Source organism: Microtus ochrogaster, linkage group LG5 (genome assembly GCF_000317375.1).
Source record: "Microtus ochrogaster isolate Prairie Vole_2 linkage group LG5, MicOch1.0, whole genome shotgun sequence".
Classification (NCBI taxonomy): Eukaryota; Metazoa; Chordata; class Mammalia; order Rodentia; family Cricetidae; genus Microtus; species Microtus ochrogaster.
Window position 1 is genome coordinate 49,949,895 of NC_022031.1, and position 26,342 is coordinate 49,976,236.

At 43.8% G+C, this 26,342-nt stretch overlaps 1 protein-coding gene across 4 annotated transcripts in view; it reads right to left on the reverse strand.

Moving 5' to 3' along the window:
- Elp1 (elongator complex protein 1) overlaps positions 1-26,342 on the reverse strand; it is a 58,113-nt gene that overhangs the window by 9,682 nt on the left and 22,089 nt on the right. For 2 of the 4 annotated variants that reach the window (XM_026786822.1, XM_026786820.1), the window contains exons 13-33: positions 25,184-25,283; positions 22,549-22,731; positions 20,283-20,389; positions 19,322-19,425; positions 18,101-18,154; positions 17,904-18,009; positions 16,786-16,901; positions 16,002-16,075; positions 15,655-15,733; positions 15,489-15,568; positions 14,380-14,517; positions 14,186-14,271; positions 13,515-13,666; positions 12,085-12,208; positions 10,934-11,031; positions 9,124-9,325; positions 6,786-6,847; positions 3,379-3,441; positions 2,460-2,520; positions 822-935; positions 1-124 (exon numbers count right to left, since the gene is read on the reverse strand). In XM_026786822.1, the coding sequence (XP_026642623.1) occupies positions 15-124; positions 822-935; positions 2,460-2,520; positions 3,379-3,441; positions 6,786-6,847; positions 9,124-9,325; positions 10,934-11,031; positions 12,085-12,208; positions 13,515-13,666; positions 14,186-14,271; positions 14,380-14,517; positions 15,489-15,568; positions 15,655-15,733; positions 16,002-16,075; positions 16,786-16,901; positions 17,904-18,009; positions 18,101-18,154; positions 19,322-19,425; positions 20,283-20,389; positions 22,549-22,731; positions 25,184-25,283 (2,213 nt within the window). In that variant the 3' untranslated portion in view covers positions 1-14. The remainder of the gene's footprint in view (positions 125-821; positions 936-2,459; positions 2,521-3,378; positions 3,442-6,785; positions 6,848-9,123; positions 9,326-10,933; positions 11,032-12,084; positions 12,209-13,514; positions 13,667-14,185; positions 14,272-14,379; positions 14,518-15,488; positions 15,569-15,654; positions 15,734-16,001; positions 16,076-16,785; positions 16,902-17,903; positions 18,010-18,100; positions 18,155-19,321; positions 19,426-20,282; positions 20,390-22,548; positions 22,732-25,183; positions 25,284-26,342) is intronic. The other 2 variants (XM_005362202.3, XM_026786821.1) reach the window with 2 other exon arrangements.

A 26,342-nucleotide genomic window follows, 5' to 3' on the forward strand; every position in this document is an offset into this window, starting at 1 on the left:
TATCTGACCACATCTCATACGTACGCGGATATCCGGGAGTTACTCTGGGAGTATCTGCCACTCATCTCACTGCCACTCTCCGAGAAGAAATCCGACTCTGGACCCGGGGCCCCCATCTCGTTATCTAGAAAAGGCAAATCAGATGCAGACGTGAAATGACTACACACTCAGTCAACACACACTGCAGAAGGGGAGGGCAATTCAAAGTTGATCCCATAATGAATAAGGTAACATTAAATACGGTAATTATACTTACTATAAATCTGGAGTTTCCCACATTCTTTTCCTTTCTGGGGACTAGGTGGGGAGGAACTAGGAAATTCATTTTGTGAAACACTGAAGACATCACTGCTCTGGTTGGATGGGAAGAGTGGGACTACTTGGTAGAGATTTTCTGGTATCTGCCTGGCCCTGACCCCTAACTTCTCCAACATGGAGTTCCAGGCAGCTACAACACAGCACTAAGACAACAGGAGTAGTCTGTCCCTACTCAGCAACTCGTGTGCAGCACGGGACAGTGGCGAAAGCAAGGAGGCAATGATGCTCTCACAGTGCTGAGATCTGGTTCTTGTGGGACTGCACGGTGAGGCTGGTGCCTCTCGCACTTGCCAACCTGGTTTTCCGTCACAACACCTTCCCCAAATGTCAAGCACATGCTTTTTGGTGCCATATTCTTCTATCTCCAAAGCTTTGTGCTCAAACAATCCCTTTCTCTTTATAAAGTGCTTGTCTCAGAACACTGACAACAGACACACAGCATAGACAAGGTGCATCGGTGCCCACCTCCCACACACCACCACAGGCTTCTCAGAGGCACTCACCCACATGCATCTGTGGTCCTTGGCTCTTGAGCTCTCGAACCACCAGAAAACGGTCTTTATGGCGAATGAATATGGCTGTCTGAGAGTCCAGAAAAGCCATGAAATTTTTTTGAGCTGAGGATACAGAAAGAAAAATACCTTGAGCATAATTTTTAAGCAAAGAGATAAAACGTAACTGAAGGAGGTGTGATAAAGGGTTAAAAATTCAACAGCAACGAAAGATGTATGTACAACTAACCACCAAGATTTTTTTTATTCCATTAATGAGCTGGAGATACCAGATCTCAGAGTTCATCAGTCCTGTTGGAAGCATGAAGGTCCTTGTACTCAGAGACCTCCAGGGAAACCAGGAACACTGAGCATGCAGAATTGTCTTTGCAGTGGAAAAGATATAAAACCTGTTCTTCCATCCAGAAAGCTGTGAACTAAAGGTGATCAATAGCCTGGTGATCTGTGTTACCTGTTGGGCCAGGCTGTATCAAGCTTCCACAATCAGGACCCAAGGTGGCTAGTAATCTACATGACCTTTACATTACCTGTAGAGCCAGAGGCTCCCCAAGCTCCCACAACCAGGACTAGAGGTGGCTAATAGACCAAACGAACTTCTACACTATCTGTATGACCAAGACCAGTCCGGAGCCTTCTTTAGGCCCTTAAGCTACTACAGGAAGCCCATTTCTAGAACCTATCTTCTTGGAAGAAATGACATGTACCCCAAGTAGAATTTTGATATAATTACGTTTCCTTGGGTACTGGGGATTGTATACCAGGAAACTTTCCCTCAAATTATACTGTGTTTAAAAATACTGGCAATAAACCACCTGGCATGAGACTCCCCGAAATCAATCTGAACTGAGTTTCCACTCTCACCTCTTCGAGGATCGCTGTTTGTCTTGACACCTACAGAGATCCTCTCACAATACCATCCCAGAACACTCCCAACCACTAAACTTACAAAATCCAAAGAGAAAGAAGCAAACAGAGTATGCAGGGAGTTGCTAACAGAGGCAGGATGGAGGGAACCCATGGAATTGGTGTGGGCATGAAACAAATGCTTCTAATGATCTCTGAAATTACTGTCCAGTGGCAAAACAGCACTAGCAGAATAAAAGAAAATACAAATAAACTAAACTCTCTAAGGACATAGAAATTAGGCTCATGCATTCCCAAATTCCCGTTGGAAAAGAACTGCCTAGATTACGGCAAGGGTCAAGGAGGATGCCTTCTAGCCTCAGCTTGGGATGACTGCAGCCAACAGTACCAAAGCACCCACAGGCTCTAGTCAGAACAGGCAGGGTAAGACTGTTCACACAAACACCACCCACCAGGGAGCTCTGCTTAAAACTGCAGCAAATCCAACACGTACTCTCTAAGACCTGTAGGTGAAGCTCGAAGCCAGCAGCCTCTAGGTAGAGGCAGGCTCCTGAGGCCAAAGTCTGCTCTAGCAAGGGACAGGAAGATACTACAGCTTTCAACACTCAAACCTCTTCAATGTCATCACTTAACACCTTAATATAGTCTTAAAAACTATGACGGAGTCAGCAGAACATATTAAAAGGCAGTAACAGAGAGAGCCCTGTATTTCTTCTACCTTTTCCACAATTCTAAAAGAAAACATCACCTAGATATAATTCTTACCTTCTAAAATGGAAGGCTTTACGCTGGTTTCTATAATATCCTCTCTGTCATACTTGTACACCTAAGAGGGGAAAAAAATGCAGTATTTTAGGGCAGGAACATGTCTACCCAACAGAGAATTAAGACAGAGACTGCTGTGGGACAATTCTGTATTCTGTCAACTATGTTTTAAATAAACGCTGATTGGCCAGTAGCCAGGCAGGAAGTAGATGCAGGGCAATGAGAACAGGAGTATTCTGGGAAGAAGGAAGCTCTTTCTGCAGTTCTGTCCAGACACCAAAGAAGCAGAATGTGACCTGCCCCGCTGAAAAAGATACTGAGCCACGTGGCTAACAGAGATAAGAATAGTGGGCTAATATAAGTTATAAGAGCTAATAAGAAGCCTGAACTAATGGGCCAATCAGTTTATAACTTATGGAGACCTCTATGTGATTTTCTCTGGGGCTTACTAGCTGTGGGAACGAGGCAAGACAGAAACCCCAACAAGCAGGCCCTCATGTTACAAGAGACCAGTACTAGAAGGGATCAGGATATTATCCCAGGAAAATTCAATTCATTTAAAAAAAGAAACAGCAGTGAGTTGCATATGAAGGCCCAATTCAAAACATTACTAAAGACAGGTTTTTTTCTGTATGGCCCTGGCTACTCTGGAACTCACCTGGTAGACCAGGCTAGCCTCAAACTCAGAGATCCACCTGCCTTTGCCTCCCAAGTGCTGGGATTAAAGGTGTGAGCCACCAACGCCCAGCTAAAGAACAGGTTTTAAGAGGCTTCACAGATACCGCTTATTCTCAGGACTGGTAACCTGGGCACTTTCTATTTAACTTCACTTACTCAGAAGACAAGGAATTCCAACTGACCCACTCCTTTACCTCCCTCAGCACCCAGCACAGGAGAAGCTGCTCAGAACTTCTCTTACCAGCCTCAGAGCTTCTTCCCAGGCGGCTCCTTCCAGCAGCTGGAGCACAGCTTCTTCATAATCCTGACAAGGGAAGAGCAAGGAAGAGCACGGGTGATGCAGCAGTCTCACAAGCCGCCACACGGAGTCCCTCCACCTTCCCAGGCAGCCCCAGCCCTCACAGCTCCAGTTCTCAGCAGCTTGCCTGTCCAAACATCTACTGGACAGACATTTCCAAAAACACTACTATAAAAGACAAAGGGGGCTACTGCTATAAATGACCACAAAACACAAGACAAGCCTGTCAAAAATGGTTCTTTTCCACATTCACTGCTAAGCTTCACTGGAAACAAGACCAATCCCCCCAAAATATACTACTAAACAGTAATTTCCAAGTTAGCTTGTTTGTTTCTTGTTGAATTACAGTTCTTCATGTGTACTTTGAAAATACTTCATAAATACTTTGAAAATATTTTTTACACTATATAAGCTGTCTTTGTACATTCTTGATAACTCTTTATATGAAGTCTAATTTATAGACTTCAATTTTAGTTGTTGATCTTATGGTGTCAGGACTAAGACTATACTGCCCAGGTATTAATAAAGGTTATTCCTGTTTTCCCTTCAGCCTTTTATGGTTTCAGGTCTGAAGATTAGGTTGTTGATATATTTAGAGTGTTTTTGAGATTTGTTTTTTTATTTAGGTTTCTTGTTTGTTTGTTAGAGTTTTTCAACACCGGGTTTCTCTGTGCAGCCCTGGCTGTCCTGGAACTCACTCTGTAGACCAGGATAACCTTGAATTCAAGAGATCTGCCTGCCTCTGCCTTCTGAATGCTAGGATTAAAGGTATGCACCACTATCATCTGGTAGCTTCAAGATTCTTCCAGCTCAAAAAAAAAAATCATCACATTCCTAGCTTCTCCTGTAATAGAAGAAACATAAAACACATTCTTATGTCATTTAAACATTTCCTAATCATTAAAAGCAAAGTAGTAGCAAATTATAATATATATAAAGTTAAAATGTTCAGTGGCATTAATGAGAAGGGGGAGCAATGGAAAATGCCTTGTTGGGCATGTGAAACGGTCTCTAATTTGTGACTGGTATTCACTGTGACTCCCAGAGCAAACACCAGGACATGTGATAGCCAACAGTGGAGATAAGATGGATTCATGAGAAATGCTGAGCACAGATTGGCACCATAGCTCAATGGACAAAAACTAAACCTAAGCATGAAAATGCAGATTAAACAAAAAAATGGAAAAACATACCCTAATGTTAAAAAAGCTGAAACACAAAGTCAACGTCAGAATAAAGTATATAAGGAATTTTAACAGAAATAAAGAGATGAATAGTATCTGGCATAACCATGAGCAGGCATCTACCTACATCTTAGCTTGACAATGCAGAAAGCCAACACTTGCAGAATAAAAAAATAGATAAACACCGGAAATTTAAACAGACTCTTTCCTTCCAGCAACTCAGAGTATTAAGAGAACCAATAAGGACATCAAAAGCCAGAATAGCAGTCAATTGACCATCCCAAAGTAACTAAGAGAACATGTCATCACACCATGTACACACAACTTCCTCTAAAAGAGACCATATTTTGGTCTAATATTTAATTTCTAAGGTATATAATCAAAACAGAAGTAGAAATCAGTAAGATATGGCTGAAAAAATATCTGTGAGTTAAATAATTTTGAAACAACCCACAGGTCAATGAAGAAATCACAAAGGAAATTAGAAAACCAAGGTACAACGCACAAGACACTGCTGAATGTAGCTAAAACAATGATAGCATTAATATTTGCTTAAGTTAGAAAGGAAGGGGACTGGAGAGATGGCTCAGTGGCTAATGGTGCCTGCTCCACCATCATAAGGCCTGGCAGGTGGTGCATTCCCACAAACACATACAGTAAGCTCAGAGTGGACAGACAGGAGCACTGAGGCGTGCTAGCTTCCAACCTAGCACAGACGTGAACTCCAGGTTCAGATATAGATCCTGCCTCAAAGGAATAGCCAGAGTGACAGAGGACACCCAATGCCCTTTTCTGGTCTATACATAAACTCATACAGAAACACACACACAAACAAAAGAAGGGGAGGGGAGGCAAAGTAAGTCTGAAATCAGTGACTTTAAGCCCCAAGTTAAACACTGTCAAATTTTTGGCCCACTGATGGTGAAGCAATAGGTGTCTGCTGTGAGTGGCTGACTGTGTGGCAAACTGCTATGGAGCCACAGATAACACAGCTGGTGCAGGCAGGCTCAGGGTAAGTGAGGGGCATTTCAGTGGAAACACAACTTTGTTCTAAATCTTTCCTCTAATCTCTCTATCCTCTCAGGCAACTTATTCACTGATCTTTCAACTCAATCTCTCTTTTTAAAACTTTTATTCTTTATATTTTTCTGTATGAGTGTTTTGCCTGCATGTATGTTTATGCATCCTGTGAATCCTAGTGTCCACCGAGGTCAGAAGAGCACATGGGATCCCCTGGAACTGGAGCTACAGACAGCTGTTAATTGCCACAGGAGTGGCGACTGCCACCCCACCCAAGTAGTTTCTTATAATATCTACTGAAATATAAATTATCATCTTTCAGTCTTAATCCATGATAGACCCTGAAATGTCCTAACAACACAATTATATCCTAAGTGTGTCTATCAGTGTGAGAGTTAACCTTGATCATCAGCTTGACTGAATCTGGACTCAACTAAGAGACAGCTGCTGGCAGCTCTGAGACTTTCTTCATCGGGTTATTTAAAGTAGGAAGGCCAACCTAAACATGGGTGGCACCTTCTGGTGGCAGCCCAGACTAAAGAAAGTAGGAGGGAAAGCTTTGTTTACCTCTGCTGGTGAGTTCATCCACCCTGTTGCTGCTGCTACATTCCTTCACAGCTATCAGAACCCAGATCTTGGGCTTCCAGCAGCTCTTCAGGAAGCCTCTAGACCTTTGATACACCCTGCCTCATGGACTGAGTAGCTAGTGTTCTTAGCTTCTCCAGTAGGAAGACAGCTCTTGTTGGATACCCAGAGCACACTGAGGAAGGTCATCCAGTGTCCCTTCCTCTTAATATCTATTCATTCTATCCCTCTAAAAAATCCCAGCACAACAACTGCAACTGTAAAACTTTCACAAATCAGGGGTGGTGGCCTATGCTTATAATCCCAGAACCTTAAAGTCAGAGGCAGGAGAACTGGGAGTTCAAGGTCAGTGTAGGCTAGCCTGAGACTGTTTCAGAAAGACAAAGCTAATAATAACTATGACAACGATGCCACTTTCCTCATGAGCCTGGCAGCCTTAGTTTGTTCCCTGGGACCCGTGGTAGAAAGAGAGAAGTACCCCCGACAGCTGTCCTCTGCCAAATCAGCACAAGTCCTAACCATTTCCATGGCTCCTTCCGTTTCACCAGGGGAGGGACTCACCTGGGCATACTGCTCCAGGACTAAGGCTGCCTCAGTGTGTTTCCTCTGCTCCATCAGCTTTCCTGCAAAGACAGTAAACAGAAACTGACTTCCACTGCTATCCTCACAACGCACCAGACTAGAAGCTTCTCAGTTTCTGTGATGACAACAGGTGCACACACAACATGAAGCACACACACCCCTAACCCACAGTCTCACTCTGTATCCTACGTGGCCAGCCTGAAGCTGAATTCCTCTGCTGTGGCTCCTGGGTTACAGAAGCTACCCTGCCTAGTAAAGGAATCTAAATTAATCAGAGGATTTGAAAAAAAAAAATCACATATTGCCAAAACTAGCTTTAAAAAAAAAAAAACTGCTTCCAAAGGCATGTAAATGGGCAACTAACTGGCAGCTCTGGCTAACCCATTTCTTCCTGTGTAGGCAGAGACTGTCATTCTCAAGGTGGGCACTAGATGGAGGTAGTTGGTTATGCTGGCAGCCGTCAGGCAGTCCTTAGCTCCTACAATCACTCTAGCTGGAAAAACCAGACTCTATCAGGCACACAAAACCACAGTGTTACTAAGAGTTCTTCTGTTCCATCCTACCCCTATCAAGGACAATTACTAACGTACAAAGGCCACATAACCACTTCCACTAGTGAAGCAGCTACATTGTTTTCACCTCTGCTGGCTTGTTTGTTTGTTAATACAAATTAAATGCGTATACAAAGTAACTGTGCTGTATGTAGTGGTTTGAAAAAGAACGGCTCCCACAGGCTAGTGTATTTGAATGTTTTAGGAGCGGCACTATTAGAAGGTATGGCCTTGTTAGAGGAAGTATAACTGGGAGTAAGGTTGGAGGTTTCAAAAGCCCAAGTCAGTCCCAGTGTCCTCTCTCCGCCTGCAGACATGGATTAGAGCTCTCAGTCACCATCTCTACCTGCAGGCCACCATGTTCCCTGACAAGAGGATAATAGACTAAACCTCTGAAGCTGTATGCAAGCCCCAGTTAAATGCTTTTCTTTAGGAGAGTTGCTGTGGTCACGGTGTCTCTTCACAGTAATAGAACAGTGTCTAAGACATCATACAACAATGTCTTTAAAAAAGCCTTGTTCAGGGGCTAGAGATGGCTCAGAGGTTAAGAATGTTGACTGCTCTTCCAGAGGTCCTGAGTTCAATTCCCAGCAACCACATGGTGGCTCACAACCATCTGTGATGAGGTTTGGCGCCCTCCTCTGGCGTGCGGGCATACATGGAGGCAGAACACTGTATACGTAATTAATAAAATCTTAAAAAAAAAAAAAAGCCTTGTCCATGCCCACTGCACATCCTGCCAATCAACATCTGCAGTAAGTACGTATACTCCATGATAAACAGGAAGTTCAGCTGTAAGCAGGACACAGAAACACACACACACACACGCTACCTACAAGTTTGGAAGCTTGTTTCAGAACTGCTTTTATTTTTTTTGGACCATTAACAATGCATATAAGACTTTGTTAAAGAATGCTTTGGTTTGAATTACCCTTCACCCCTAAAACTCATGTTGGAGAACAGAAAGGAGAGAAAGAAATACAAGCATTAAGCCGGGCAGTGGTGGCGCACACCTTTAATCCCAGTACTCAAGAGGCAGAGGCAGGTGGATCTCTGTGAGTTTAAGGTCAGCCTGCTCTACAAGAGCTAGTTCCAGGACAGCTAAGATTGTTACACAGAGAAACACTCAAAAACAAATACAAGCATTTCTTCATCTCAAGCACTGCCAGAGCCCTCCTTGCCTCTCGCAGGGTCCTTAACCTCTGCCCTACTCTCAGAAGTCGGAAGTACTAGCCTCGTTCCCAGATCAGGAAATCCCTCAACTCAGCCACTCAGCTGCCTTGACTTTCTGCTTGTGCATCTCGTATTGTCCACACCAGTCCTGATTATTATGGTTTTCAACTATACATGTGCGACATCCAAATAGTTCCATCCAAAACTTCATCTTTACTTTCTTGAAAGGCCATCTCAGTAACACTGTTAAGTGTGGCCATAATGTCTAGGGATCAGTGAGTAATATGGCCAGATAATACAGTGTAACTTTGAGGCCGTTTGCAGCCACAATCTCCCGTCTTGAGGGACTGCAAAGCTACATAACAGAGGATCTATCAGTACCCAGGCCAGAGAAATAAACTGCTTTTTATAGTATGCCAACACATTTGGAGGTGCTTTTGGGACTGCTGTTCTATTGAAAAGAATGTTGTAAGTAGGACTGACTAAAATGAGCCTGTCTCAAGGAATGTTGCCCTAAACTTATTTACAAAATTACCAATTAAAGCAATAAACACAAACCTTTCAAAGAGTGAACACAGAATGGCCCTGCTTACCTGCCAGAGTTCTAGCAAGGCCCACCATCTGGTCTTCGGAGAGTTGAAGCTGGCTAGCTATACAGAGAGCTTGCTGCCAGCTGCCGCAAGCCAAAAATGCAGAGAGAGCCTTCTGATGGGCCCCACACCGGGCAAACACAAACCCTGCTGGCTCATACATGTGCTCTTGCATCAGGTGCTCCCCATAAACAACACTGATCGCCTGTGACAAGACATGGAGATTTGGTGAAATGTAACAGTAGTTTCTTTATAGTGTAGCACATAGTTTCCAATGCAGGCTATGTAAGCTTCTTTCTTTTTCTACTCAAAACTGTACTAAAGATATAATACTTATTCAACATACACTGAGTACGTAGATATGCATGATTCGAGGTGGTGGGAATAAAAGACACACACGCAATAAACAACTAACTAACAAAATAAATATTTAAAAAAACAACAACAAAACCACAGCACATTTAAGCTTTTGTTCAGATGGCCACAGAGAATGGCCTCAACTAGCAAAGCATGGTTTATAAACGTAGAAGAAGATAAAATGACCAAGAATGACAAGCATGCCACCTCTGAAGGCTACAAGGAAATGAAGCTTTGTCAAGAGTCAAGAGCAGATAAGGCACAAGGGCTATGTGGTAAGAACATGCACAGTAGACCTGAGAAGCAATGAGGTTAATGTCACTGGAGCTGGGGAAGATGAGAAACCAGAGCTGGCAGGCAGCCATATGCTGAACCCTGCATTGCCAAGGCTTAGGGTGAAGCAGAGACACAGGAAAACAACACATAGTCCTCGCCCTTCTGGAAGCCACAGTCTGGCAGACACAAAACAGCAAATCATCAGTTTACTTGGTCCCTATCTAAGAATGGCTTTAAAGGGAGACTCGGAAAGCCCATGGGCACGTGGACTCAAGAAAGGACACAGCAGAGGGCTGGAAGATTGTGATTAAACAACACAACATCATGAACCCGGTACACAAACAGAGATAAGAATAATGATAACTATGGTAGTAATAATAATGAACAGCTGGCATGGCTCAGACACAGAGAGACTTCTGTGATAGCTCATCTTGGTTGTCAAAACACTTGGGAAGAGGGACCCTCCACTGAGGAATGCCTTCATTAGAGTGCCGTGTGGCTATGTCTGTGGGGCTCTTTCTTGATTTCTAACAGCTACAGAAGGAACCAGCTCACTATGAGCAACAGTGTCTTCACTGGGCACATTGGCATGAGCTATGAAAGACAGGACGCTGAACATGAGCCGCCAAGCAAACCAGTTAGCAACACTCCTCCATGGTCTCTGCTTCAGTTCCTGCCTCAGGTTCCTCCCTTTCTCCCTCACACTGTTCTTATCACAGCACTAGGAAAGTAAACTAGAAGAACGTGCACATAATTTACAGACAAACGAAAACCCTGCTGGCAGCAGCACGGCAGAGTATAACAGACAGGAATGGACGGCCACTGGTGCTCACAGAGCCTCATTTCAGCATCCGGGCATGCCACTCTGCAGTTCTGACTCTTACACAAGCTGTGGCCCCATCTGTAACTGGGCACAACACCCATCAGTTTATAAGGAGGACCACATAATACATTTAACTTAGAAGCAAAGTACCTGGTACATAAAAAAACCTAGAGATAAACAAAGAATGCCTGAAATACTTTTGCCCTTGCTGATTTCTCCTAACAAGTTCAAGATGAGACTGGTTGTAGGACAAACCATGAAGCCAAGGACAGTGTTCGGACTCAACATGTCCTCACGTCCAACTAATTCGCAAAGCAGAATCAGGAGACCTCATTTCACAGTTCACCTACCACACACCTGGTACTGCAGTGACTGTGGCTGATATAACTTCAGAGCTTCCTTATACAAGTTTTTATCTTTTATCAAATTTAAGCATTCTGTGAAATACTCAGGTCCTGCAAAAATAAGATTTACAAAAACACAGGTATAAGATTGTGGAAGTATAATGGCTTTCATTTACACCTATGTTTCCTAAGCAACAGTAACGGGGAACTTTTCTATGTGCTCATGTGCCCACGTGTGAGAATGCATGTGGAGGCCAGAGGACAGCCTGAGCTGTTGGTCCTTGGCCGACACTCCTGAGAAGGCACTGCCCACCTCTGTGCAAAGCTTGCCAAGTAGGCTGATTGGCCAATGGAACCCAGGGATCCTCCTGTACACCTTCCTAAAGCTCAGATTACAAGCACCTGCCACTAAACCCAGCTTTTTTTGTGTGGGTTTTATGAAATGAACTCAGGTCTTCCTGCTTACAAAACAAGAACTTTATTGACTTGGCCATCACTCATCCCCTCCGAACCATGAACCTTTTACAGTTTCTACAATTTAAAGAACAGCTTCAAATCAGAATTTTTGGTGAGCATTGCTCCACATTCTGAGGTAAGAGAAGATCAGGTTGGACAGGGATGCACTAGGAATACCTCCTCACGTTCAAAATGAATACCTGGGAGCTCATTAAACGCTCCCCCCAGGCCTCACTCCCGTCCAGCTGAATCAGAGTGTCCATGAAGAAGCTGAGTGCACACTCAACAGGTACCATAGGCGTCCTCACTGACAAGTCACAACTGTTCCAGCACTGGACAGTGCAGGTGTGTGGTTCTACACCATCACTGCCTGTTAAACTGCACAAGTGCAAACCACTCACTGCAGGCAAGCATACTGACAGACACCATGTGATGGGATTATCCACTAGTTCTGATCAAGGCACTGAAGGGATTTTAGGAGGAGCTCAGTCCTAACCCACAAAGGACCTGTTCTCAGCAAGGGTCCCCCAGCTCAGGAAGAGAGACCTGATTTACTTTCAGGGCATGAAACAAAAGGTGAACGAACATGCAACCATCAAGTTCTTCAGAGTGGAGGGAATTGAAGTCATTGGACTAGGGTAATTTCCTATCTTATCTTAAAGCTTGCCTGGCTCCAAAGAAGCTTTGAAGCAGTAGTAAAATACTCACCACACTTGCTGAGGTGCCCAAGAGCCTTTTCATATCGTTTCAAGTACTTGTCTATGGTGAACCGCTGGTAATTAATCTCCATTTTCTTAAGTGCATTAAGAAATGGAATATATTCCTTAGGATCCTAAAAATAAAAAGAGTTATTACTTGTAATATTATGTAATACAAATTCTAATGAAGACAATAAAAAGAGAATAACAATTTTAAATGTATGCTATACTTATATATCAATTATATATCATATAATACATTAAATGAAAACAAGCTTTGGGAAACCTACTTTCATATTTGGGAATTCTGAGTTTAAATTTGGAATAGTAATGACTAACATCAACCCCATCACAGGCTGATAAGGAAAACAACATGCCTATAGTTTAGAAGACAGTCAGCAGTGAACCTAAGCACCCCTAAAAGAATCAGGCCTGGTTCTCATGAAATGACCCTCCATGACATGGCACCCATGCCAATTATGAAGATAAAATGTACTGAGTTGGGCCCGAGTCTAAGAGTTCTACCACCTCCTGCTCTGTACCGTGCCTACTCAGCTGATTCACAGCTTAGTGCATGGAGGACCTTGAGTTAGATCTCCAGAACCCACACAGAAGCCAGGCCTGACGGCATGGGCCTGTTATTCTGGCACTAGGGAAGAAGGGGATACTGGCCAGTTAGCCAACCTACTCTTCTTAGTGAGTTCCAAGTCAGCAAGAGATCCTGATTAAAAAAGAAAAGTGAATACACATAGAAAAATACAGGGTTTAGGAACACTAGCTGCGGTGTTGTGGAATATTAGTTTAAGATGTGACGTGTTACACTGCTTTATGCTGTGGAATATTTGTTTAATAATGAAAATATGTGTGGCATTCTTTTATGTGGCATTTGTTAACCCTGCAAAGCTATTTTACTTTGCTCACCACCCTGATTGGCCTAATAAAGACTTGAAGGGCCAGTAGCTAGGCAGGAAAGAGGAATAGGTGGGCCTGGCAGGCAGAGAGAATAAAATGGAAGAGAAATCTTGGGAAGAGAGTGAGGAGCGAGAAAAGACGGAGAAGAAGATGCCAGGGACCAGCCACCTAGTAACATAGCCAGCCACAGAATAAGAAAAAAAGAAAGATATATAAAGAAAGGTAAAAAGCCCAAAGACAAAACATAATTAAAAAGAAACGGCATAATTTAAGTTAGAAAAGCTTGCTAGGAACAAGATAAGCTAAGACCGGGCATTCATAAGTAAGAATAAGCCTCCATGTTTTCATTTGGGAGTTGGGTGGCAAACCCCCAAAGAGTTTAAAAAAAAAAAATCAACTACACCGTGGAGACTCAAATCTGTATCCACTCATAGCATCAGATAGAGTATCGCTCTCTAAAGAGCAGGGTCCCACACTAGGATGATTAACAAGTTTCAAAATGGTGCAAAAAATATGAACTCCACATACCTTTTGTGACTTCTCGGCTACCATGAGAACCAAATCAAAGTTATAGGTTCCAAGAGAATGATTATATAATTCGTTGACATCTACCAGGAGCAGCAGGTACTTCAAGGCCTCCTCTGCACTCACAGTCTCAGGACCAGGGGGAGCATTTCTCGCTGGTGTTTAAGGAAAAAGGGGGTGAGAGTAGAGCTTGGTCAGTCAGGGGCTTGTCTAGCACACATGAAGCCATGCATTTGATCCCATGCCACATAAAACCAGGTATGCTGGTGTGCTTCTGTAGTTCCAGTACTCAGGTAGAGACAGGAGGATCAGAAACTCAAGGTCATCTGTAGCTGCATGGTGAGTTTGAGGCCAGTATGAGCCCTGCCTACACACACACACACACACGCACACACACACACATACACACACACACAGACACACACACATTTATATGAATGAAAGAAACAAGAACAGAACAGACCAAGTGTTAAGATTTTCTGACAGACTGGGACAGAAGATGAACATATGCTTTCAATTCATTCATAAAATGCTCTGCACCCACAATCTTTACATTTGAGAATGGTGACCCAAAGAGCCATCTGTTAACTCTGTGGAGTGCAGTGACACAGTGATGGTCAAGAACAATGACTGTCAAGAACAAGTCAAGCAGGTGTCTGTGTGCAGGTCTCTACCTTTAAGCTTGTGTACCTTCTGCAGCACAATTTCCAGTTCCGGGGTCGTTTTCTTCACGTGAGATGTGAGTATTGACAGGTAGTACCTGAGGCAGTAAGTGAAACACCAGAATGACAGGAAGAATAAACTGGACAAAGATATCTATCTCTACATCCTGCTGTTCCAGAGAAGCCAACAATAAAACAGCACCCACTTGTGAGGATTGATGTTCTCCATAGCTACCCTCATGGTATCACAGATCAGGTCAAGTTTCTTCTTGTCAGGATCCCTGAATGTCTGGACAGTATTGGGCACCGGTGGAGGGTACATAGTCTTTGTGACATCTTCTTCCCTAAGAACCAAAGGTACGAACAGGTCACTTACCAAACAGTCTGGTGATCCAACTACTAGCATACATGAGGCAGGCTTCTGAGACAATAAACAAAAAGAGACCAGGAAAATTATTCAAGTACTGAGAAATCAAACATACCCACAAAAGTCTAAAGCAGGATACAACCAAGGTGTCCAGGTAACCAGAGAATGAAGAAAGGATAGTGTAATTTACACAGCAGCACACCATGAATAATTCAAAATGAATGAACTAGTGATGCATGCAAAACACGGCTGAGCTCAACTCCAGCAGTGAACGCCGCTATATTCACACCACAGTAAATACTTTCTGGCTAGATTATGTAGTTAAACAGACAAGGCTGACCTGTGCCGAAACAGTAGCTGCCCAAGAGCTGGGGCAGAAGGACTAGTGGAGAGTGTATGTGCTGGATTAAATGATGTGGAAACGTGCGGAAAATCACTGGACGGAGTACTAGACATTTTGTAGCAGTTAACTACCCCACACTAAGAGCATATTCTAGCCAGTGCTATGCAAGGTGAAATAAATGGAGTGCTGCTTCAACTTCCTTTGCCATTATCTAAAACAAGAAGAGGGTGTGTGGACAGGACAGCAGGAACTACAGAGCCTGGGTGGTGGCACTAGACATTCCCAACAGTCAGCATTTTCCTAGTTTTAAAAAGTTTCATTAAGAAGTTGGGAAAAATCATTACAGAGAAAGGATCATATTTGATGGCAATCTCATGAGAAGAATAGTTTTACAGCAAACCTAAGAAATAAGCCAAATAACAGTTCAGGAGGAGAGCTTAAAACTGCCATTGCTAAAGGTCTAGAGGAGAAGCCCTGCTGGCCATCACTGTGACAGTGACTTTTTATGTTTAGAGAGACTTCTGTTCTCCAGCTATATGAGCTTGATTTCTTTATCAAGAGATAATACTTGGAATATGATGCACACGAATTATCAAAATACTTACTTCAGTTCTGTGAGGAACAAGTTAATATGATTTACGGAATCTATCTGCTTTATGAAGGCTTCAACGTTCCCAAGAAATACCTATCGGAGGAAAGAGCACAGCGTTACAGTTCAGATCGTCTTTGCTCAAGAATAAAGTCAGAGGATAAGTCAGATGTGCAAACTACCTCAGGGTTATGATCGTGAATCAGATTGAGGTTAATTCTCAGTTTTCTCATGCATTCAAATGCTTCCTTAAACATAAGACTGCAAAGACAGAGAAAATGGACAAAAAGCATATTTCATGAGAAACTAAGTTCCCTGGCCTAGTATATTTTCATTACAACACAGACCGGCTATATTCAGATTACAACCCATATAATAAACAAGTCCTCCCAATTATCAGTCTAAAACTACAAAAGGAAAAACCTAACAGTTGACACATTACTTCCTTTTCCAAATGTATAGTTAGTTACCACAGGAGCCTGGACTACATGTCCTTACGTGCACACAGGAACAGTCACAGGCAGCTTACTTGTCCAGCCAGTCCCGAATCTGAGCCAAGACCAAGGCCCGATGATGAACAACCTCCAAGTTTCCCCTCGGCATCTCAAAAGAAATCAAACATCTCTAATCAATTGGAAATCATTGAAGCAGTAGGATGCACAGTTCCACTTAACTCTTCCTGACCACCACAATGCTATACAATGAACAATTAGTAGAATTCAGTTGTGTTCAATGTTTATCTTGACTTTCAAGCAAGTTTCCCTTTAAATCTTATTGGTCAGAGCTTTTATTAACCAACATTCCTTCATGGCCAATAGAGAGCCAAGAAAGAAGGGTTGTAATAGGCTGAAAAGTACAATAGAGCCTAAAATGCAGCCTGTACATGATGTGGGAATCCCCTCCGTATACTGTGAATACCAGTGGTTAATAAAGAATCTGTTTCAGCCAGTGGCTTAGCAGAGTAGAGCAAGGTGGGAAAGCTAAACTGAATGTTGGGAGAAAGAAGGCGGAGTCAGAGAGATGTGATGTAGCCACCAGAGGGGAAAGACATGAGCTGCCAACTGGAACCTTGCTGGTAGGCCATGAGCCTTGTGGTAAATTATGAAATAATGAAAAGGAGTTAATTTAATATGTAAGTGCTTGCTAGAAATACGCTATAGTGATTGGCCAAGCAGTGATTTAATTAATACAGTTTCTGTGTGGTTATTTAGGAGTCTGGGCAACCAGGAAATAAACAAGCAGCCTCCTACAACACGTAAGTACTCTGTGGAGGTGACTAAGTGACAACAGAAAATCTGAAGGACCGAGCTTACTTGTAGTATAAGCTTTGTGTCCTGGGGAACAACTGTGACGATCCGGGAGCCCCTCTCCACTCTCCGCAGGCTTTCTCCGTTGGCCTCATTACTGCCGCACAGACCAGTCTGTAACACTAAAAATATCACTGACTGAGACTTGAGAATGACCACAGCAAGGCCACACTCCATTAACTCCTGCTGAATCTGCCCCGTATTTGAAACTCAGCTAATGGCAAGTCCCTTTGCTCTCCCACTCAGCTTCAAGACCCCTGGGCCTTCCTGTAATCTCCCTGCTGCAAAGGACCCTCACATACTCACATACACAGTTTCCTAAGCAACTGGGAAATACAGGAACTAAAGCAGCATTTCTATTTCTTAGCATGACCTTCACACTATAATCATACCAATGGCAGAAAGAGTTCCTGTTTCCAAGTCAGCAACAAGAAAAATAAGCTGGCCTTTCGGAATAAGGAATACTGGGGAGAGGGGGAGGCAATGCAGCAAAACTCAGTGCTAATCCCCCACAAACCACAAGATGATGTCCAGAAGTACAATGATAGTTGAGCAATGAGAAAGAATCACGACGAAGAGTTAGAGCACATAACCTGTAGGGGATCTATAAAGTATTAGATGATCTGTTTAATAAAACTTCATCAAGAATATTTTAGAATGTGTTACTTAAGTTAGGATTTGATTTGTGAAGTCTCTAGGAACGGAAACAGAATGGTTTAGCAAAGATACTATGTTGAGGGGTTAGAGAGGCGGCTCAAGAGTTAAGAGTATGCACCGCTCTTTCAGAGGACCCAAGCTCAGTTCCTAATGCCCACACTGGGCAACTCACAACTGACCATAATTCCAGTTTCCAGAGTATTCAATGCCTCCGGTCTCCATGGACACCTGTGTGCCCACATGCACATTCACAAAGGTAAAGGTATGCACATTTGCACATACACCGACACAATGTAATATATATATATATATATATATATATATATATATACACCGCATCAAATAAGATAATAAATGAGACCAGGACTCTGTGGTAAACAGCCAAAGTAGGTAAAGAATTTAAAAATCATCAAGACTTCAAGACACTAGAAAAGGGGATACCCCCATTTTGTAGAGAAAAAGCTTACTTTTAAGTGAAGCACATCTCAGGGAAAAACAGTGGCAGGTATGGGAATGGGTTGTCAACAGTAAAAACTCATCACACACTGCAAATGACGTGATATTTGATGCAACCTGCAACAAGCAAATTAAGCCCAAGGGAAGTTAGAGTTTGTACTTGGAAAGAACACTGTGAGAAAGACCAACCCAACCCAAGCCTAGATACCTCAGTGTCATTGACGAAAAAGCGACACCTGTCAGTCAGACCAAGGACACACTCCTGCAAAGAAACAAAAGTGAAATTACACGCAACTCTATTCACAAGCCCTTACACCTATGGTCTTCACCATGCAGTTCTAGTGCTCTGTGATTCCCTGAGCCTCTGTCTAAGACAAGGCTAATGCCATGCTCAGGGACATGCCACCGCCCAATCAAACAAGCCACTCTATCGACTCCACTCATTTTGAATCGATTTCATTCCTCTCTTTGACTGCACACCCAAGAGTCTACGCTGACCATCCCTCTTATTTCCAACCCTCTCCAACCTTCTCCTCTGGGCAGCCAGAACCACACATCCAACATGACGGAGAACACATCTCTCTGATGACTAAAAACATGGGCGAGGGTAAAGGAGTTCACAGCTAACTATTTATCAGATTGAAAGGAAAAAGTAGTGTTTATTTCTCTTCATGCCCAACATTTCTGTTCATTTATGTCAAGTGAAGAGTCTTACTGAACAGTGACTTATACTCCTGGCAGGGACAAAGTCATCCTCCTGCTCTGTGCCACCTCAAGTGGGAAGAACAGCACAGCTTGTACCTTAAGGCAGGGCCCGAGCCAGGATGCACAACAGGAGGGGGCTGTGGTCTGCAGCATCTTCTGTGTACTGCCATGTACCCTGCCATCTTTCTAAACTCAGGTAATTCCAGAAGCTTCTCCTGGGACTACTCTCCCTTCTAGGAAGAGTGTTGTCTATGTCTCTGCACACTAACCACTGCCTCGGGGACTTTGACTATCATCCTCTGGTTTTCCCCAAACACCTCACTGCTTGCTACCATCATACACTGCTCCTTGCCTTCACTCTCCTATCTATATCCAAAGATAGTGCCTTAAATGACCATGGCACTCATAGGCCCATGTATCTGAATAGTTGGTTCCCGGTGGTGTAATTATTTGGAAAGGACTAGGAAGTATGGCCTTGTTGGAGAAGGTGTGCTACTGAGGACAGGCTTTGAGGTTTTTCCTAATTCTCTCCTGAATTTTACAAGACTGACTTTCCCCTTTTCTAGATGAAGAAGGTGGGGGCCAAGAGAGAGCAGGAAATCTCCTGTCACGACCCTGGGATTTGGTGGTGACACAGGTTCAGCTGCAAGACCCATGCTTTTCCACCCCCTGCCCTTGGCACTGCCTGTTCTCCATGGTGAACTTCCCTGCGCTGTTGATTTACCTGTCCTCCAATCACGGCCACTTCCACCTGTGTGCATGGGTGAGCAAACTGAACAGGAAATCCTTCCGCGTTCTTCCAGGGTTCCACAGTCAGAGCCGGTGAGTCTGTAGTAAGATTGGCAAATTTAGCTTACAAATAGCTCACCAGCTCTTTCTTGTGAGGCACTGAAAGGACAAAATAAACAACACCCCCTTCTCACCCCCCAAAAGAAGCCAACACAAAAACACAGAAATAGGGACTTCTCCACATTTCTCTAGAGTAGCAATAGGCTATTTCAAACAGGAGCAGACTGGGTCTGTCAACACTGTTCTACAGCATGGCATCCAGGGTTAGGAGGCTTAGCCGTTGGGCTGAGGTGTAACTCAGTAATACAGTGCTTGCCAAGGGTGCATGAAGCCCTGGGCTGGAATCCAGCACGGCAAACAAGCAAAAAACAACAAACAACCAAGTGAACTATTCAGATTCATAAAGACAAGCACTGCACACTTCTCTTATACAAAGACACTAGACTTTAATTTCTTTATGCGTATGGAGTGTAGGTATAGGCCATGACACTACGAAGGAGGTAAAGAGATGGGAAGAGGAGGCCCGGGGGGGGGGGGGTGGAGGGGGGGCGGGGGGCGGGGGGGGGGGGGGGGTGAATAAAAAAGAGGGCAACAGAATGCAAGTGACATACACACAGAAGGGAGTTAGAGGACCTCCAGGACGGGGGATGAGAGAGAAGTGGGGAAGGGCAATCAACAAAAACAATGCATGGAAATGCCGTAATGAAAACTTTCACTTTGTATGCCAAAAACAATAATAATAACTAAAAATGATTGGGAATAAACAATCAATAAATAAATAATAAAAAATAAATAAAACAATAAATAATCAAATAGTGCTGACAAGATACTCACAAGTACATAGTCTCAAGAATTATTTATTTGTAAGTCTGTCTTCCTAAAATTCCGATACTCACCCCAAAAGCACCTGAGTAGTTGTCCATCAGCCAGCTGGACCACAGATGACTTGGTTTTGGAACTGCAACATAAACCAATGATGACCCCATCCACCGTCACAGATGAACTAAAGCAAAACACACGTACATAGGAAAAAAAAAAAACAGGAGATAAGTGTAAAAGAGATAGTCTTTCTTAAAAATGGATTCACTGATTTTCCCACAGTGAAAACTAACAATGATACTTCGGGACACACTGCCTATATTGATGTAACACATATATTCTTTACACACAAAGTGGAAGTGTCACAGATGGAGAAGGGATTACCTGTTCCCTACTCACGTGGCAGCTCATTATAATGTACTGCAGTGTACTGACTTCCTGACATATTCTTTGTTGGTGTGTGTGTTTGTTGTTTTTGAGACAGGGTCTCACTATGTAGTTCTGACTATCTTGGAACTTACTATGTTGACCAGGCTGGCCTTGAACTCAGAGATCTGTTTGCCTCTGCCTCCCAAATGCTGAGATTAAAAGCATGTGCCACAATACCCACCTTTCTTCTTAATAAATAAACTGCATCAGGTAGGCTTGGTGAGATCAGCCTGTAATCAATCTCACAACTACTTAGGGAAGATTGCAAGCTCTGGAGAAGTCTAGGCTACAGTCTGAATTCAATGTCAGCCAGGGCTATTTATTGAAACACTGTCTCAAGAAAAAAGTAAAAGGAACACTGAGTGGGGCTGTAGAGATGGCACAGCAGTTTAGAGCACTGGCTGCTCTTACAAAAGACCCAAGTTCAGTCCCCAGTACCCACAAGGGCGCTCACAACTCCTCATAACTCCAGCTCTAGAAAATCTGATGCCCTCTTCTGGCTTTCACAGGCACTGCATGTACAAGATGCACAGACCCATAAACATAAAGAAAATAAGAAGGCTGAGGATATGTGCTTCCCCCAGCATATCCAGGGTTCCAGGTTCAACCCTCGGGACCCCTAAATACATAAACAAATGATGGAGAAAAGTACAATTTCTTAAAGGAGAAGGCACCTACAGAAACAAAGCCAATGCTAGGATTCCATTCAAGACGTTTATTTTTAACCAATCTTTAAAAAGAAAGAAAGCAAGGAAGGAAGGAAGAAAAAAAAGAAAGACAGAGAAGTAGACTCTATTTAATGAGGGACAAACTACCCTCCAGAGAGTCTGGGAAGACTAAGCAGGACAATGGGACTGGATCTGGCTCCTGCTTGAGCAGACCAGTCAGCTGATTCTTTAGACCTCAGTGGCAAGTCCACAGTACATAGTGCTGAGGCACATATGTCAAAGAGGTGTAAAGAGAATAAATGGATTCATATGGGTAACACACACAGAAGAGCATGCTTACAGTGCATAGCCACAGTAAATGCAGGCTACCAACACTTAAGACTGAGTGCCATACCATTTCTTAGAAACATTAGTATTTATATGAACAAAAAAGTAGTCTTTTGAGAAACAAAAATTAAAACATCAGAACTATAAATGACTTTTTTACTTAGAACACTAATGTTGAAGACAGTGGAAACTACACAGTGTAGACATTTCTAATCCACTGCTGTGTTGTCAGAAAGCAGGGTTCAGCGGAACTCGGGGCAGCGCGGATCTAATGTAGAACACAGCCAACAGAGATCTTCACAGCAGGCTTCTTCCACAGCATGAAGCTGTGAGCTAACGTCACCATGGTAACAGGTAGAGCTTTAGTTACAAACCAATGAGCACAAGACTAAGCAGCCAGTCTTCCACTGGAAACCTGAAGCATTCTGGGAGCTAGCCAGAAATTTTCTCTACTATACCCCAGGACTTGAATGACAGAAATCTCTTCAGTTGTCAACACTGTTACGTGACACAGATAAAGTCACGAGTCAAACACGCTCAGGCCCAGGGATGGGGAACTGGCAAAGAAAGAGGCTTTCTAGTGTAAACAAACCCACACAGAGAAGAGGAGGGCCAAGTTTGATGATACTACTTAAAAGTAAATGTAGTTTCTTTACTACACTGGCCCATGAGGATTGACCACGGTAATTATCTATTAAAATCAATAGTAAACTCTAATGTTTACTTTGTGAAATCTCAGTGGATAACTAATAAAATATACAACTTACAAATGTTTTGCTTATTTGAAGGCTCCATTTTACTATTTCTTGACACAATTTTGATCTATTGTCTAACAAGGAAGTCTTGCCCTGTGTCCATACACACAATGTGTAACCTCACAGCCATTTTACATACTGAATACACGAATGAACCACGATACCTGACAACCAGCTGGCCCTGCTCCTCATCCGCCTCAGAAGGAGCCACAGTCAGACGGCAAATGGCAGACTGCAGGCTGGTGTGACTGTGGCTTATGGCCAGGAAAACGGCTTCTTCAATCCAGGTGAGAAAGCTCAGCTGCAGCGGGTTTACCTCCTCATCTTCACCGTTCCCAAGCTGAATTCTGTTTCGAATAGTAAAGAGCGTACAAGATGAGAACTTTAAAAACCTTTCCTTATAAAGGAAAACTACAGTCAACTCATTATTTAAAGAAACAGAACTCGTGCTACAGCCCTGAACAGAACATCTGTACCAATCACCACCCTTAACTTCCTAAGACTCCAGGAGCCGTGGAGAGGAGACTGCAAGAATGGACATGACGGGGCTACCGCAACCACGAATTCCCAGCAGCAGCAGGGACCGGCACAGATGGTATGGATGACTCCAGGCCCCAGCCTTCCCAGGGATCCACTGGCAGTTCATAGTGGCTGCAGCAGATGCTCATTTGTGAGGACGTGGCACTGGGTAGGAGCCCAGGTTCCAGTGAATGGCTCCACACTCATGCACATATGGGCCGCACTAGCTGGACTTAGTAAGTTATACAAAGAGACATAGCCGGGCGGTGGTGGCGCACGCCTTTAATCCCAGCACTCGGGAGGCAGAGGCAGGCGGATCTCTGTGAGTTCGAGACCAGCCTGGTCTACAAGATCTAGGTTCCAGTACAGGAACCAAAGGCTACGGAAAAACCCTGTGTCGATGGCAAAGCAGAGTTGGAGGGAAATGGGGATGGATGTGATCATTTTGGACACATGCATCAGTCTCAAGAATAAAAAGCCTTATGTGAATACCAAATACCAGAACACTCCAAAATAATGTTTGCCTGACTTAAGAACGTAGGACTTATTTTAAATCCACTTCCTCATACCCTAAGATCTTTACATTTGAAGAGTATCCTTTTGAAACTGGCTCTGTAAGAAAATTCTCACCCTTGTGCCTAGGCTACTAAACCACAGGGCTCTCCCAAGATACCAATGGCCGGCACTCAATCCCGTCACCAGCAGTTATCTGCCTCAGAAGATACAGGACCCTTTCCAGAGCACCTCACATCCAATCAACTAAAACCGGGGACAGCTTCCTTGCTTCTAACACTTTCCTGATCTGGACATCATTTTGTCACCTCACAAAGGAGAATTCCTGTCCTCTGGGTCCAGGGGCAAGTCAGCTTAGCTGCTCTGCTTAGTCTGCTCTGCCTGTTCCGTTAGGCCCCCCTCTACACTGTCTCCACTGCACAGCTCGCCCACAGTCCTCACCACACAGGCCTTCCTGGCTCTGGTTCTCACCAGCTTCCTCCCAATTCTTTCCCAACCTCAAGCAGTTCTTCTCCAAGGATCAAAATGAAGACTCATCTCACGTCCTCCTATTTTCTCTGAATGACTGGGATTTTCCTTCCTCTTGATTTTTAATATATTCTAAGCCATAACTGTGCAAATGATAGGTCACAGCATCACATGGAGTCACAGTAAAATTAATAGGGATGAATAAATAAATAAACAAACAAACAGTAAAATGATATGCATGCCAAGGAACTGAGGCTGTGACTCTTACATGTGTCTGTCTGTCCCGTGTGTTCATGTGCAAGCTGGAGGACAACTGCAGGTGCCATCCCCAAGAATACCATTCACCCCAGGGTCTCTCACTAGAAGAGGTGTGGGAGTCTAGTTCTCTACCCACAGTTGCCATGAGGTGCTACAAACAGGAAGCCTGAGCCAAAGCAATGGGGCCGAGAGGCTGTTAGAGCCCCAAACACCAGGAGTCAAGCTGCCAGATCTCGGGGATTTAGTGTGGTAACTGGAGCTGCCTGGCAGAACATACAACCAAGGAATACAAGCTCTCTAAGAACTCCCCAGCATTCCATATGCAGGCACCACAGCATAGACTTCCTTGAAAACTATGGATATATTAGATACATGACTCACACCTAAAAATCCATTTCTAGATTCTCTTACTTGTTGTACTTGTTTGTATTAATTTTGTACTGGGTGTACCTAGTAATTAAGAAGAGAAACATTCCAAACTGAAGAGAATCAAACTCTGGTTCCTGCAGTTAGCAGGTCCATGATCCTGGGTAAGCCATTGCTTACCCTCCAATTCTGTTCTCTTATTTGTGGTGCTCTGTAGCCAGGACTTAGGATCTGGCTCCCATGCCCTTCTGTAAATGCCTCCAGTGGATCCGAGGTTCTTAATCATACCAAACCGTTTGTACTGTTGCATCAACGGGAAAGTGCACTCTGATTTTAACCTGAGAGTCTAAAATTACAACACCCAGAAATTCTGTAATCTGGAACAAGACCAAGATAGAGGCTGAATTCAGTCATTCACAACTAGCACCATGTATATCCCCATTTACGGGAGTGAATGCGACTGTGCCCTGGTGTCTTTGCCTCCATCTTCTCATGGGAGTCTCCCTAGAGAAGGCAGCTGTGGGATACAGAGCACCAGTACACTAAGTGACCGGCCTCCCTCACCAGGCTCAGCTAAGGACTACTTCACATTTCCCAGAACACAGGCTGGATGAACTCAGGACAAAATGCTACTTGATCCTACTCCCAAGGACACGAAACTACTCAGGAACCTACCTGTATCTCTTTTCCAGCTGAGGAGTGCTAAGAGGAACTTTAAATCCATTTCCACCCACAGCTCCCAGCTTCACTGTGGGATCCAAGTCTGGGTTATCACCTAGGAAACAAAAATGCAAATATCATTGCAAGCTATTGCTCTAACACCAAGAATGCAGGATCTTACAACTTGTGGGCTCTAGAAGACAAATGAAGCAATCTAAAAATTAATGACATTTCAACCCCATTCCTCAGTCTCCACATACCTTTCAGGCTCCATCAAAAGCTGCTTTCCATTAATACCATTTCAGCCACAGTATTTCCCAGCAGGGGCAGGAGGAGGCCGTCTTCCCCAACACTAGCATCAATCTCCACTGTCCCCAGCCATCTCTCAGTAGTCTCCCACCCTCCACAGTCCTTAGCCTTTACAGACAGTCTTTCCGCTGTTAATCTAGCTCACTGACAGCAGCCAACACAATCCTCTAAAACCCTGCACCCTGTCCCAAGCTCTCTCATGGCTCCTAGCTCATTCGGAGAAAAGGCTTTCAAGGCCCTAAAAGAGCTGTTCCCTGTCACCTCTAAGTCCCACCCACCACTCTCCTCTCTCAACTGTCCTCCTATGGTCACTGACCCGACTGCTTGGAATGTTCTTGTCCACATGTGCCATTTCTCTCTCTGGTTCTCCCCAGGACGCTGCTCAAGGACTACCTCACAGAGAAGCCTTCCTGGGGACACTGTCCCCCAACTGTCTACTACCCCTCCCCCTCACTTTCTTCTATGTCACTGTACACTCAACTGTGCTGCGCAGCACTTACCAGCTGACACACTATAGCCCTGACAATGAACATGTGAGCATGACCTATTTAAAAGCCGCAACAACAGCACTGCACAGAATGGAACTGAAACCAGAGAAGCTGGTGATCTGTCCAAAGAGAATTCCCAAGAAAAGCAGGCTGCTTGTTTAAGAACTGATGTGAAGGCAGGAACTCCACTGTGAACTGACTAGCTCTGATTTCTCTCTCAGACGCTATCGAGGCTTGTCCTCACTAAAACTCCAAAGTTACAACTGTCAGGGCACAACCACAGACCCTCAGAAATAACACCAAATGTCAAGTTTTCCAAGACATAGGCATATGGGTACTGCCCATTCATGGCCACATGTACACACCTCTATAAAGCA